Source organism: Cricetulus griseus, assembly GCF_003668045.3.
Source record: "Cricetulus griseus strain 17A/GY chromosome 1 unlocalized genomic scaffold, alternate assembly CriGri-PICRH-1.0 chr1_0, whole genome shotgun sequence".
Classification (NCBI taxonomy): domain Eukaryota; kingdom Metazoa; phylum Chordata; class Mammalia; order Rodentia; family Cricetidae; genus Cricetulus; species Cricetulus griseus.
In genome coordinates, this window is record NW_023276806.1 from 88,918,141 (window position 1) to 88,930,299 (window position 12,159).

General features: G+C 38.6%; 1 protein-coding gene across 1 annotated transcript in view; it reads right to left on the reverse strand.

Annotated features, from left to right (window-relative positions):
• Positions 1 to 12,159, reverse strand: part of Mme (membrane metalloendopeptidase) — an 81,183-nt gene that overhangs the window by 23,195 nt on the left and 45,829 nt on the right. Inside the window, exons 9-15 of the mRNA XM_035451602.1 lie at positions 10,858 to 10,959; positions 9,228 to 9,364; positions 9,025 to 9,118; positions 7,619 to 7,747; positions 6,760 to 6,858; positions 5,687 to 5,767; positions 4,287 to 4,390 (exon numbers count right to left, since the gene is read on the reverse strand). Of these exons, the coding sequence (XP_035307493.1) occupies positions 4,287 to 4,390; positions 5,687 to 5,767; positions 6,760 to 6,858; positions 7,619 to 7,747; positions 9,025 to 9,118; positions 9,228 to 9,364; positions 10,858 to 10,959 (746 nt within the window). The remainder of the gene's footprint in view (positions 1 to 4,286; positions 4,391 to 5,686; positions 5,768 to 6,759; positions 6,859 to 7,618; positions 7,748 to 9,024; positions 9,119 to 9,227; positions 9,365 to 10,857; positions 10,960 to 12,159) is intronic.

Consider the following 12,159-nt stretch of genomic DNA (forward strand, 5'->3'; position numbering starts at 1 on the left):
TCTAGATCATCCTGGCAGTATTAATGGCACTTCCCATCTGCAGGGAGGGAAACTGAGTCACTGCATAGTTCCTGAAAATGGCTATTGATTAGTGAGCCTAACTAAGGTACAGTTGGTGACTGAATCTGTCTGAGGACCAACACCCTCCCGATACTGAATTTGGAGAATCTACTTGTCCTGATATTAGGTAATCCTGAGAACTCCTAGTAAAGAAACCAAACACCTTCTGTTCCATGTAACCCTTTGTACTTACCTGACTGGCCATAAAAGCACTGTCTGTCTGTCTAGATGACTAGAAGGTAGCTTCATAGGTAGTGACAGTCCATGTTTTATTTTTAACTTGAACCACTAGGACTTAACACACTGTTGGGAATATGATGGGCCTATTAATGGCTGCTCCACAGAGTCCCACCAAGGACTGACCCAGTTTGCTCCACGACCCAGGGGGATGAAGGACATTGCCTTTCTGCAGCCATAGAGAGCTGTGGAAACTAGAGCAGTACCCCATCTGAGCATGGGCCTCTTAAGATATTACACAAAGTAAAAGTACCAGAGTTCTTCTGAACTGTCCTATCCAGTGAAGTGGAAATAAGGGACATTTTGATCCTCTATTGTGGTCCCTAGGTTTCTACTGATTACAGTCTGCCATTGTCTGTTTATCCCAATCAGAAAACCCAGCAGGCAGGAAGTAAGGAAGATATCCAAGGAGTCAGTAATTGCTGCTTTGTTTTAGCCACTACTCTGTTCTACTCATTGATCTAACGTGTAGCTGTTATTCTCAGAGAATGATTTACTGATCGGTCAAAACATTTTTTAAAGTCAGTACCAACTCTTAAAGCCTCTCAGGGAAGCTTTACTTTTTTGTTGTTCATGAACACACAGGCCTTGGGGTTTATTTTTGGCCTATTACCTCTCAGTGAATAATCGTGTTAGTAGAAGTCAACGATTTTAGATGTGTTACTAAGTAATCTTGCCAACACTTATACTCCCAGTTCAGTGCTATTTTTTTCTCTGAACTGGACATGTTTGAAATTCCTCTGAAATTGCACCCTCAGGAGACATCACACTCAGAGTTAAAAAATATGCATAGACATCCAGAAACCATAAGAAGTTTTAAAATTATTAAAATTCCTGTTCTTTGCAGGTGCGAACTGTTCATGAGGGCAAGGGGAGGCCCTTTAGCAAAATGATTAACTTGGACATATCACATGCACACTCCTTGAGATTAAGTTTTAAACGAAAACAGCCACAGTGGTGTCTATCTTCACCAGCTGTGGGGGTAAAATGTGGAGGCATTTTTATTTCCTCTGTTGAATTAACTTTATCAACATTGTTACAAATTGGCTATCCATTTGCATACTCTATCACCATACATGAAGAATCCACATTCTATTAATCAATGTTCAATTTTTTGACATAAATACATAAGTGGTTTCTTTTTTTCTACATAAATTAGTTTCTTGAGCAACATCTAATTATACTGATGCTTTGAAAGTTCTGTATGGGTGAGCAAAAAGCTGCCGAGGAGTTACAATGAATAAAGAGGCAACACTTAGGTCAAGCCATGCAGAGGTGTCTGATAGACAAACAAGGGGAGAACTGATGCTGCAACCTGAGTGTGATGGTGTACACCATTAATCCCAGCACTTGGGAGGCAGAGGCAGGAAGATCTCAGTAAGTTTGAGGCCAGCCTGGTCCACATAGCAAGCTCCAGGACTACACAGAAAATCCCTGTCTCAAAAGACAAAACAAACAAAACAGAATGCTGCAAGTTCAGAAGTAATGAGGGAAATGTAGAGGGGTGGTTTGGAAGCAGTGAATACCACTGGAGTTTTGGACTGAGGTGGGAGTTTGGGTGATTATTAAGGAATTCTGGAGAGTTATGGGAACTTTGGAACTTTCAAAGGTTGAGCTAAGCAACAAGGTCCAACAAGAAAAGTATTTGACCAGACAGAACATGACTCAAGCTGTATCATCAAGACTCTGGGGGATAGCAGTGTGAGCATGAAGTGAAAACATGAGATAATTGGCAATAAAAGTTTTTTTAAAAATGAAAACAACAGAGAAAAATGTAGAAGGAAGAAAAGTGGAGATGGTTAAACAGAGTTGTATACACACTCTTATAAAATATTTGATCAGCAGCAGGTGAATGCAATCCTTTTCTTTGGATAGAGCATTATAGATAGAATAGATAAGTCCTGAGTGATCCAGATGAGGCCTGGTTTTTATCTGGGTGGGGACAAGATGGAAGCTTTTCGAAAACAGGTAACAAGATTCATTTTTTCCTAACTGGAAAATGTTGTAGTTGTGAGGTTAATGATAAAATCACATAGAAATGCTTGCTTACCAGCTAGATATTAACTGTGGAGATCTGCAGACCAATTTGGGCCAGATTCAAATACTCAGATGGAATGCAGGTGTTAGACATCAGGAAGTAAATGCATGTGCCCAGTGGGCACATGGAGTGAGGTTGTCTAGGAGGCACTAGTTAGTTAACTAAATTCATTTAGATTATTTAGTTTTTTTGGAATTTTAATGCATCAACATTTCTCTAATGTACTTTGTCATATGACCTCATAGTAAGTCCACAGTCTCTCTCTCTCTTATCCCTTCAGTATGCATGTGAACATATATTCCTCCTACAAGTCGTTGGGAATAAGGATCTGAGTATGACATGTGACTTCAGGCTACATGACCAAGTGAAAGTCATAGATTTGTCTTTCTGAAGGTCAGGGAGGACTTGAACCCGGGGATACATGAAACAAGGAAAGAGACAACAATGGTGACTTCTCACCTTTAAACAGGTGCCACACCAGTCTGAAACTTTCGCAGGGAGAAACCCAAATGAAATAAAGGGAACTTTTATTACAATACACCTCATAAGATTCAATCTTAACTATTTAATGCAATTACAGACAGAGTATTTCTGGTGATTTTAAAACAGAAAAATAAATTTTGCAAAGTTAAAGGCATTGCCTTGGGAAATATAATTTTTAAACCAAATATGGAAGAAGGCAATACAAAAGGAAACTAATTCAGAGGCTCATACATGGAGGGTGTTGCTTAGGAGGGATCCCAGTACTTGGGTGATGGGGAATCACTTGGGCTCCATGTCATGATATAGGAACACTGAGCTGGGGCATCAGTATTTTTTTTTAATGTTGCCCATGTGATTCCAATGTGCAACCAGACATGTGGACCTTTGCATTCAGTGTGGAGGAAAAGAGTGGGGAGAGAGAGAGAGAAAGCTGGCACTGGGTGGCAGAGACCTTGGAGCTGCGTTGTAGTTGTGTCAGAATTTTTGGGAATGACTCAATCAGGACTACCTAAGCACATTGGCTGTGCACTAAGCTCCCTTTAAAATATCTTTGGACTTTTGGCACATTTCTTTCCTGTGGTGCTGGTTATTGAATCACACCACTTCTCTGTACATACCATCTACCTTCTGCTGTTATTTGCCACTTATTTTCCTAGGACCTAATGACAAATGGACTAGTCATTTTTCTAGAATAGTAGTTACAGAAAAAAAATGAATGAAACACATTGTTAGTCAGTATTAAAGTCAAGGTGGATCATTTAGTTTTCTGTTGCTCAGTAATTCATTACTTTTACTTGAAACTGAGGTTGGCTCTGGATGCTAATAATAGCTTCAGTTATACAGGGCTAAAAGTCTTAGAAGGTCAATCTAAGGAACTCTGTGTGTTTGAGCACTCAACACATATGCTGGTCAATCTCAGGGTATTACCTATCCAGTTGGAAAACAAAGGTCAAAAGCAATCGTCTTTATGAAGTACTGATGAGATAAGTATGAAGAGGTTAGTGGTATCCAAAGGTTATTGCCCGAAATGATTCCTGGCATCTCCTGTGCAACTCTGCAGGGTTAAAGGAAGTGTCACATGAAGCAGTCAGAGAAGGGGGTGGGCTTATGGGGTGCTTGACCAATAGGCAATAATAATGAAAGAGTATTCTGGATACAGAGCCCAAGCATGGCCTTAAAGAGCTAAGTTACATTAAGCTAGGGTGTGCCTGTGAACCTTGTCCACAAAAACATTAAAGATGGTGACAAGTGTTAGAAGCCACTTAATCAAGAGATGAAGATAAGTGTGGGGGTGCCATAGTGAAGAAAGGTTTTGGTTTGAAGTTCCTGGCCCATGTTGCTAAGACAGTCCAAATAGATGCTCTCATTACTTCTTGAGGGAAGGAGGTATTGCAACTGTCAAGAAACCAGAGCCAGCAGTGAAATTGCATGCCCCCAGAAGGAGCAATTAGAAAATAGATATACGCACTCATCTTTGTCCACCTTTTCACGGAGCTTCTTCAGTTGCTTGCTTTGGCTGAATTTCAAATTTTGAATTATGTTCTCAAAGTATTCATCTTCCTTGTAGGTCAACTGCATTAGGTAAAAAATTGGGGGAGAAATATTAATGACAGCGTCATCACAGTATTGCTAGGAAACAAGTTAATACAGTTAAGAAACGGCATTAAGAACTTACCAAATGATGCTGTATTATTATTATTCCTAATTAGCCTGTTATATGTTGTAGGTAGTCCTGTTCTAGCTGAATCATAATTTCAGTGTATTCTTTTATAACCACTCATGAACCAAAGGTCAGGCCAACCTCACAAAATTGATGTCAGTCTCCATACTACAACTGTGCACAACTATACCCTCTTTGTTTAGTATCCACTGCGCTTGGCACTGTTCTTCCTATTTAAATACAGGTTATACTCATTTGATCTTTCTGATAATCTGGTAACCTAACAGCTGAGATAAGCATTTTAAAGTTGAGGAATGTGGAGAAGTGGAGATGTTTTTGGTCATTTGCTAAGATTTAAAAGGTCAACAGAACTGGAATTTGGGGCTGAGACAAATCCATTCTTAATTGGGGGGCGGGGATAACTAAGTTTTTCTGTAAATAGAAAAGAAGGAGTGAGCATTTTGGTGTGTAAACCTACATATCCTTCTAATACTTGGTGGATCTGTCATCACTGTCATCTCAGACTGGGGTGTGTCACCTGTTGTGACCAGGGTATCATACCATGGTGGTGGTCAAAGAATAACACTGAGTATCTTAGCCAAGTCTAATCACAGGTACCGAGTGACTTTAACCAGTGTTACCTCTCTACCAAGGAGAGTTAAGAAAATGGTTCTCAGTTATATTTGGTTTTTAGTATAGGAGGCAAGCTATGTGATACCCACAGGGAAAATGGTTAAAATGTAGAAGGCCTTTTGACTTTTGTAGCCCATGTAAGCAATTGTAAAGACCCGTGGGCAGCTTGTCATTCATTATTTAGATATCCATTCCTGATGCTCTAGAGCAGTGGTTCTCAACCTTCCTAGTGCCGTGACCCTTTAACACAGCTCCTTGTGTTGTGACCCCCCACCATAATTTTTTCATTGCTGCTCCATAACTGTAATTTCATTACTGTTATGAATTGCAACGCAAATATTTTTGGAAACAGAGGTTTGCCAAAGGGGTCATGACCCACAGGTTGAGAACACTACTCTAAAGGCTGCAAGGTTTTTCTCTCCACTGCTGAAATATATAGAAACCAAATACAGTGCAGTACAATGACAAGAAAGGCTAAATTAACATAACTTGGGTATTAGGCTGCTTTACACTGCCTGCATTCCTGAGCTACAGTGATATTGCCACCAGCCCCACACATCACTGCTGATACTTACCTCAAGGTACTCATTATTCAGTTTGTTGTCATTGGAAATGATGTCATCAGGGTAGCCAATCCTTTCTTTGATTGCTAGGGCCTGTGAAAATTACAACATTGAAGGTGGAGATACAGTCATCTCCATAACCACAACCTTCAAATACAAGCATCACATGTCCACAAACAGCAATTAAATAGCCTGGTGTACCATTACCAAAGGAACACCTGACAATACTCAACTGGTGTTCTTTGCAATGGCTCTTTGCTTTAGTCTGACAAAATAAAATAAAAACAGGCTTGAAATTTAACGCCTAACGCCCTTTCTGTCCTTCCTTCCAGACTGCAGCTTTCCCATGGAAACTGACAAAAGCCATTGCTCCATATATAATGTATTTTTATGAATTTTTTTCTCTCCAGACTTTTCAATTTATTGAAGGAATAACATTTAGTGCTCCCAATCTTGCAGGATATAATTATCTTTCCACTTCATTGATTCAGCTGAGGAAACAGATAAGGGCTCCATGGGCTTTGTGCTAATACGCTCCTGAATATTGGTTCCTTCAGTCTTTATGTTCCTCTTGTTCCCAAAGTCAGTGCAGCTCTTCTCAAGCTAAATTAATGACATTAGCTGCATGAGTGGGGTGTGGGTTTCTTTGTTATCTATCTCATATTTGTTCGCTGTTTATTATTAGTATTAGTTTTACAGTGTTGTTTAAATGTATTTATGTTTATTATCCCATTACTTATTTCTCTTTACTGCTCCCTGGCCCCTCTCTGAGACAGTTTTTCCTGGAGTTCACTGAATAGGCAGGCTGGCTAGTGAGCTAGGGATACACCCATCTCCACCTTCCCTGCACAGGAACTCTAGATGTGTGCCACCACACTTTCATTTAGTTGTTTTTAACATGGGTTTTAGGGGCTGAACATCGGTTCTCATGCTTACAGGGTAAAACATTTACCAACTGAGCCATTTTCCCAGTCCTAGGCTTATATCTTTTATGCAAATTTGGCTGTATTTTTTCCCTAAATATTTTTAAAGTTAATCTTTTTCCCACAAATACATTTTCTTTGATGGTCCTGACTAGTCTTTACCTTCTCTTCAGCTTTCTTTTTTGTTTCGGCATCCATCCAGGTGAGGTCATCTAAAGTCTGAATGAAAACTTCCCGGATTTGTGCAATCAAATCTTCAACCTCAAAGCAGAAAGAATGTTAGTTTATTAATAGTCTAATATAGAAATACAGCCCCTGAGTTCATTCGTCATCACAGTTTTTAAAACAGAGCTACATGCTGCAGTAGGATGCAATGCTATGCTAACATATGTACGTTTACAGGTGAATTGTGACCCTGAACAAATGGATGTAAATAAGCATAAAGGATTATTGTAGTAAAGCAATATGGCTATTATCAAAATTTCCCAATCAAATTGGTCTTACTACATGCACAAAGCTAAAATCACCATCAGAACATCCTAGTTATTGTGATACTTTTAGAAGAATAGAATATTAGCTGTCAATGTCACCAGTGGGTCAATTGTTCAAGAAGTAGCATTTCAGTAAATTGTTTTACTATGCCATTGTGCTCCATTGTCTTAATTTCAATAGCAATTAGAAAGTAGGATACATTTCTCATACTTCAAATAAACTGTAGTTTACTTTGTTGGTATTTAAGGAAATGGTCAACTGGGCAAGACCTTATAAGTCTAATACATGACTGTGAACACTAAAGTCACTGCTTCCATGAAACAGATAAGCACTTTCAATTAAACAAGAAGGCAGAGACAAAACCAGATATTGAGGGCTATGGAGCAAAATCTGTTGGTATCTTATGATACACAGATTTATTGCCTAATTAATAAAAATTACACAAAATGTGAAGAATTTTAACTGCTAATCAGACAAATGAACTGCCAGGATGCTACTTAGATGTCAATGTGCTGTGTTATAACATTACCACATGTTTGCTCTCTCCAGCAAACGCTGCTTCCACATAAAGCCTTCCCACAGCGTTCTCCATATTCCCGTTGACATAGTTAGCACACCGTCTCCACGTTGCTGTTTCTGATGTAGTGCCATAAAGGGCCTGCAAAAGAGAAAAGAAAATGGCATCTGACCAGGAGGAGTCAGGGATGAACAGCAAGAGCATGCAGTCTGCAACACTAGTCTTTATGTCTGTCTTAAGTTCCTGTAGTACTCATTGCTTCTCTTCACAGAGCAGTTGTCCCTAAGCTGCGATAAAATGTAATCTGACTGGCTTGCTTACTTAAAAAAAAAAAAAAAGGGCTTGTGCAAACAAGGCATCTTTTCAGAGACATGTCCCAGTAGAACTTTTAGCTGTTAGAAGTTAATAGCCTCCAGGAGAGCTTTGGGAGAGAAGATACAACATTGTGCCCACTATACAAACATAAGCGTGAAGAAATGTTCAATAAAGAACAGAAAGGAAATCTTATACACAAGAAAACACATTTCTCCTTTGAATGTTTTAATTGAAGTTCAGGTACTTAAGGAAAACTGTGTGTACATAGATTTTACTATCAATAAGGGGATTGTCAATTTACTGAAATAACATTTTTTGCAGTCTTTATTTATTTATATTTATTCATTTAAGACAAAGGCTCATGTAGCCCAGACTAGCCTCCCATCGACCATGAATGATGCTGGCCTTCTGATCCTCTCCAGCTCTCACATGCTGGGATTCCAGGTGTGAGCTATCATTCTTGCTGTTTTGTGTGTTTATTGGCTTTTAGAAATGATGCAATTGAATCACATATCAGCCCTGTATTAAAATGTGTTGATTTATTTTTAGTGGAGAAACCAGAATGTTCAAGCAGTTATTCTTTTGCCAGGACGACAACCAGTATGTTAGAGTTTTCCTTCCTCAGTTCCTACTGTCCACTCTCTTAATACCAGGGCTGAATGATTGTATAAATAATATATACGCAGCCTAAGAAAAAGCTTTGAGGTTCTAGCTTCAGGTTGGGGTATTCCCTCAGGAATGTAATGACAAAGAAGTCTGTCTTTATGTACGCCCAGTGTGCTATGAGCTTCTGAAAATCAAATCAATTGAGAAAGGTCCCTCTGAGCTGGATTTTAATACACCGGCAAAAACAAATCAATGCAGTATTCTTTTGTACAACTACAGGTAACTCCTTACAGGACTTTGAGCTCATGATACAATAGCAGACCAGCATAGGATGGCAAAGCCCAGAACCTCTTCCTACACATGTGCAAAACAACCAAATATGGGCATTTTTGATCTTGGAAATGACCAGCACATTCTAGCAGTGTACATGGCAAGCATTTATAACCATGTATCTCTTTATGATTTAAGTCTTAAGAAAAGAGAGATTTTGTCTTCACCTTGCGGAAAGCATTTCTGGACTCCTTGTAGTTTCGGCTGAGGCTGCTTACAAGATCCATTATGAACCTCCAGGACATTAAATTTTGAAGATCTCTGTATAAAAAAACCCACCACCCAGCAACAGAAAAGATGAGGCTGCAAAGCTTCTAAAGACCGACATGAAATGTAAACTTTGAGGATGTGGGCACTCTGACATACCTACCTGGGAGAATATTTGGTAAGAATAGGCTTAAGTTTGGTTAAATATTCTGGAGCATAAACAACCACTTCTTCCTCATTTTGAATATTAATATTCACAGTTGACATGATTTCATTTGTGAAATTTGACCAACTGAATGGCTGGGGAAAAAGCAGGCATAAAACATTCAGTAATTATGGCTTTCTCTTCTTGGTTCCAAGAATTATGGTTAGAAGGTCACATGCTAAAGGGTATCAGCTGCATCATAAAATGCCTAACATAATAGCCAGTTTGTGTTTGAGATTTTTTCGGTCAATTGTTTCCATCAGCTTTTGAATAAATATTAGTTCTCCAACATGATTATTTAGATAGCAGAATTAAACCAACCATTTAAGAGCAAAAACAAATCCGTTATGCATACCGAGCACACAATTAGAAATTAGGCTCATTGTCATCTTTTCTCTAGGAAATATTTTTTAAAAAGAAGAAAAAAATACAGTTTTAAAAACAAAGCTTCTTTAGTTTGTGAGAATGCGAGTATATACAAACTGTCCTTCAATCGTGGTTATTAATAAACGATTCATTCAAACACAGCAGTGCACCTGAGTGGAGTCCCAGCTATGAACAGAACATGGCTGCAGCAGAGATGCTAAGGAGCCAGACAAAGGAACATGCGTTGTGCAATTCATCTTAGTTCTATATACAGGTGTACAGAGTTTTGAACCTCAGTAGCTAAGTTCTAAAAGATGGAATCTTGTCTATTATTCCTTATGTAGGAATTGAGTGACTAAGATCTCAGTATCTTAGATTCATATATATATATGTATATATATATATATATATATATATATATATATATAATATATATACACAGAGGTCCCTTACTGTGCAGAAAGTGCTATGCTAAAATATTTGCTTTCCTTTGATGCCTCTGACCAGTCTTCCAAAACACGTTTACTTAATACATTGTATTAAGAAGCATATGTAAGAAATGACTAACTCACTAAGACAGTAACCAGAATCAGTATTACAGACTTAGCACAGAGTGAATGCTGACTGTGGGAGTTCTGACGTATTTCTATAAATGTGACTTCATGTCCTAGTCATGTGGCACAATAACTACACAAACAAATGACACAAAGGAGGGTATTAGAGACCAGCTAACTGAAAACAAGCAAGTCCTGTTTTTTAGCAGACATTGAGACAGGTTTCCTTAACCTGATTGTATTTGTAATTCTTGTTCTGAACACCTTCATAGATGGCTTGGATGAGAGCACAGGAAGTTCTGTGAGTAAACTATGCTGTGTTAAGAACTAAAGAGAAATCTTGTGTCTTCTTGCTTGACAGCATACATCGAATGACAATGTATTGGACTCTCAAAAAGATCCCTACCTTCTCCAAAGCCTGTTCTGCTTAGTGTCTAAAATCCTGCACACTTCCCTTAAAAGGAATTTTCCCTTTGAACCTTATTCTACTTATAAACAGAAAAAGCAGTTTCAAAGTTCCCTGCCCCAGGGCTTCTCAGGAAGTCTAATAGTGACTGCCATTGAAATTCATTTTGAAGTTAATTTACTTCAGTAAATAAAATGTAATGTTATAATCTCAAGAAATGGTAGAGGAAAGAGCACGTAGAACTTGAAGACTTCCTACTTACCTTCCCATTGATCTCTAGAGAAAAGTTACTTTGGAGCTGTGCCATTGTCATTTTGTTATAAAGCAGCATTGGGTCATTTCGGTCTTCAGGTTTAGTTGTAGCCTATAGATTTAATATTTGATTGTTATTGTAGAAAAATACATATGTTGGAATATAAATATAGGCTAGTATAAGATAACTTGATTTTGGCTAAAAATTCATCATTTTATGTATATTCAATAATAATTAACAGTGTTTACCCACAGCATCAAGTTTAAAAGTCTTCAAAAGTCTCTTTACATTTTGGTAACTGTCCAAGCCACCTAAGTAATATTTGTGGATAATGGTCAATTCAGATAGGTCTGCAGCTGTTTCATATTATGACCTTTTTTTTTTTTGATATAGTCATCTCCAGTTTATCTCTCAATACTAGCTTCTATCCTCACTTTAGAATTCAGCATTCCAGTTAAAATTAAGCCATGGAGAAGGGAAATGCAAAAGTTTTTACAACAATTTATGGCAGTTAGCACAGAAAATTCTTAGTCCATGGCAGACAGGTTGCAAGTTGGTCAAGAACGTCCATCCTTTGTACTTTCATGACCACCCTTCCTTCTGACTAATTAGTGATCTACATTTAATTACATCCAAGTTAATTTTGTTTGCTGAGTCTAAAGATAAAGTTCTGACAGCAACTCCCAGGTTAGTGCTTGGGATTAACAATGGGAAGACACAAAAAGGAAGATGTAAAATAAGAACTATGTGACAATGTCCCCTTTGGGTAACTCATCTCCTCATTGATGAGGACAATCATATTGAACATCTCCTTCATACGAGGCAACATGTGCACTCTTAGGTACACATGAGTGATACAAAGATGGCTATGACCCTACGCCAACCTCAGAGCCTAAGGCAGGGGAAGCCTAATACAGCCTAGTATATCAGAGACAATACAGAGTAACGACTGGAGAGCCAGGACTGCCCTGCCTGGACCATGACCTGAGAACAGAGGAGTGATAAAATCCCAGGACAAGAAATTTCTCTAGCAGTTTAGTTTTCCTCGGAGAACCGCAGGCAATCCATCAAACTGTCCTCTACCAAGGTGCTCCTCCAAGCAGTCTGGCTCCGGCTGAAGGGGGCAGGGTTCATGTAAACCTAAAGACTAAAATCACTCTCTGTTATCTTCAGTGTTCAAGATTCTGATGAGGCCAGATGGCCATGGTGAGCAGATGGGGATGTAAGAGAAGAATTTTTGCTTACACTGTTAAGGGATAGAAACCAGGTTTAATCACTAGTCTGTATATTGCCTAGGGCCAGAGTTCGATT